This window comes from Etheostoma cragini, chromosome 3 (genome assembly GCF_013103735.1).
Source record: "Etheostoma cragini isolate CJK2018 chromosome 3, CSU_Ecrag_1.0, whole genome shotgun sequence".
Taxonomy (NCBI): Eukaryota; Metazoa; Chordata; class Actinopteri; order Perciformes; family Percidae; genus Etheostoma; species Etheostoma cragini.
The window spans coordinates 29,807,930-29,810,201 of record NC_048409.1 but is presented as its reverse complement, the minus strand read 5'-3'; the positions used below and the strand labels follow the sequence as shown (position 1 = coordinate 29,810,201).

The 2,272-nt window shown below is 53.7% G+C and overlaps 2 protein-coding genes across 9 annotated transcripts in view; one reads left to right on the top strand and one right to left on the bottom strand.

The window, feature by feature from the left end:
• The window catches only part of LOC117939231 (NACHT, LRR and PYD domains-containing protein 12-like), a 139,572-nt gene that overhangs the window by 82,746 nt on the left and 54,554 nt on the right, over positions 1-2,272 (top strand). The gene's annotated exons all lie outside the window — the stretch shown is intronic.
• Positions 1-2,272, bottom strand: part of LOC117939236 (protein IWS1 homolog) — a 15,445-nt gene that overhangs the window by 11,327 nt on the left and 1,846 nt on the right. For 5 of the 8 annotated variants that reach the window (XM_034864397.1, XM_034864388.1, XM_034864445.1 and 2 more), the window contains exons 2-3: positions 1,678-1,760; positions 797-1,532 (exon numbers count right to left, since the gene is read on the bottom strand). In XM_034864397.1, the coding sequence (XP_034720288.1) occupies positions 797-1,532; positions 1,678-1,760 (819 nt within the window). The remainder of the gene's footprint in view (positions 1-796; positions 1,533-1,677; positions 1,761-2,272) is intronic. The other 3 variants (XM_034864416.1, XM_034864454.1, XM_034864406.1) reach the window with 3 other exon arrangements.

Below are 2,272 nucleotides of genomic sequence, written 5' to 3'. Positions count from 1 at the left end.
ACACACACACACACACACACACACACACACACACACACACACAGTTAACGATGTCTGCTTCCTGAACTTTAATATTTTTAGGCTGGACCGAGTTGCTTCTGGAGGATCGAGAGTTTTTTGGGGATTTTTGGGGTAAAAATCCTCGATTACGCTGCACGTTTTCTAAAGAAACGCAATGAATATTTGGCATGTTTAAGCAATTTTATGCACTTAAATTGTGGGAGCTTGCAAAAAACTGCATGTATTGTCGCGTGATTACGTCACTTTATAACGTTCCCATGGCAACAGGGAGCTCTCGTGTGACGTGAACACAACATTGTTCTACTTCCTGCTGAGATATTTGGGACTTTTTGCAAAACAAATGTGGAATTATGATGCAAACTCCGCGTTATTTTGCACGGAAATCCGCAAATTATGCGGCAAAAGTTTGACATATTTAAAATAAAATGCTGCACCGCGTAAATATTTAATATATTTTGATGTTCTGTTGTGACAATAAAACTAATTATCATATTGTTATTTTAGGGAGAACTCATAAATAACTACAAATAACTAATGTTAGGGAAATCTGATTGTTTTGTAACGTGTTTCTGGATAAGAAATAAATATATCTATATCTATATAGATATATTTATATATCAGATATTTGGTTATTTAAAATCCAGATATGCTGATATATTGGCCCGTGTGTGTGTGTGTGTGTGTGTGTGTGTGTGTGGTGTGTAATAACAGTGTGTACATTGTATTTTCCCCATAGATTAATAAAGAGTAGAAAGTACATATTTCTTTTAAATACCCGGCTTCTCGTCTTCATCGTCGCTGTCGTCCTTCTTCTTCTCTTCTTCCTGTTGCTCTCCGTCACTTCCTGCCGCCGCCTTCTTCCCCCCCTCCTCCTCCTCCTCCTCCTCCTCCTCGCTGTCCGACTGCATCACAGCCTTCCACTTGCCCCCCCCTCCGCCCGCCCCCCCCTCCTCGCCGTCCGAGCGTCTCTGCGCCGCCGCCCGTCTGCCGGGCGTCTCCGTCTCAGAGTCACTGTCGGGGGGGCGGGCCCGGCGGTCGGGAGACGCCGCCGGCTTGGCGTCCTCGTTCTCCGAGTCGCTGTCTGCGGCGGCTCCGGGCTCCTGCCCCCCCTGCCCCCCCTCCCCCCCCTCCCCCCCCTCGCCCCCCTCCTCCATGTCCGAGCCGCCCCCCCGGCGCCGGGCGGGCGACGCCGCCCCGTCCTCGTCGTCCGACGCTCTGTGTTTGACGGGCGACGAGTCCTCCTCGTTGTCCGAGGCGCTCACCCTGCGTTTGACCGGCGAGGAGGCGGAGTCGGCGTCGCTGTTGTCACGGCGACCAGGGGCCTCCGTCTCCGAGTCGCTGTCGGCACGGCGACCAGGGGCCTCCGTCTCCGAGTCGCTGTCGGCGCGGCGACCGGGGGCCTCGTCCTCCGAGTCGCTGTCGTTTCCGCGGCGCCCCTCGTTGTCGGAGCCGCTGGCCGCCCCGCTGGTCGCCATGGCGCCCGGGGCCTCCCCGTCCATGCTGCCCTCGTCCTGTGGAGACATGGGGGGGTTCAGAGACAACGTGGCAGGTAGATTGACAGAGTTACCCCCCCCAAAATGCAAAATTCACCCGCATGTGGCAGGTGGGCGGGGCTTAATCTCAGGCCCTGCCCAGAAGCCGTGGTTACGGTCTGACCTCAGATTGGTGTCCGCCGCTCCGCGCCTCCTCGCCATCCGACGCCGGGTGCTCGTCCTGAACGGGGGTGCCGCCGCCGTCGTCTGCAGAAAGAAACCGAGGTTCACCAGGGACACGATTCAGTGTTTATCACACAGGATAACAAATGGACCGGGAGCCAGGACCCGGAAGAGGTTTTCGTGGACCCCCCCGTGCAGATTCAACACGTCTCTGATTAATAATGTCAGCTGTGGCCGGGTTGGCTCAGCGGTAGAGCGGGCGCGCATAGACTCCGAGGTCTACGCCTCGATGCAGAGGTCCAGGGTTTGACTCCGACCTCTGACCTGCATCTCCCCCCCCCCCCCCCCCCCCCCCCCCCCCCCCCCTAGCTGTCCCAGCAAATAAAAAGGTGGAGAAGCCCAAAAATGTCTTTAAAATAATGTTTATCTTAAACCACAGACGTCTTTCTATGCACGCCGCATCGGAAAACAAACCCAAATATTATGTCTCTTAATGTTCTGTCTTCTACTTTCATGTGTTATTTACTTAGGACCTTTAAAAAATGCTCTATATCTGCATGGAGTTTGGTGTGTAAACAGTAGAAAAACCTGGAAAT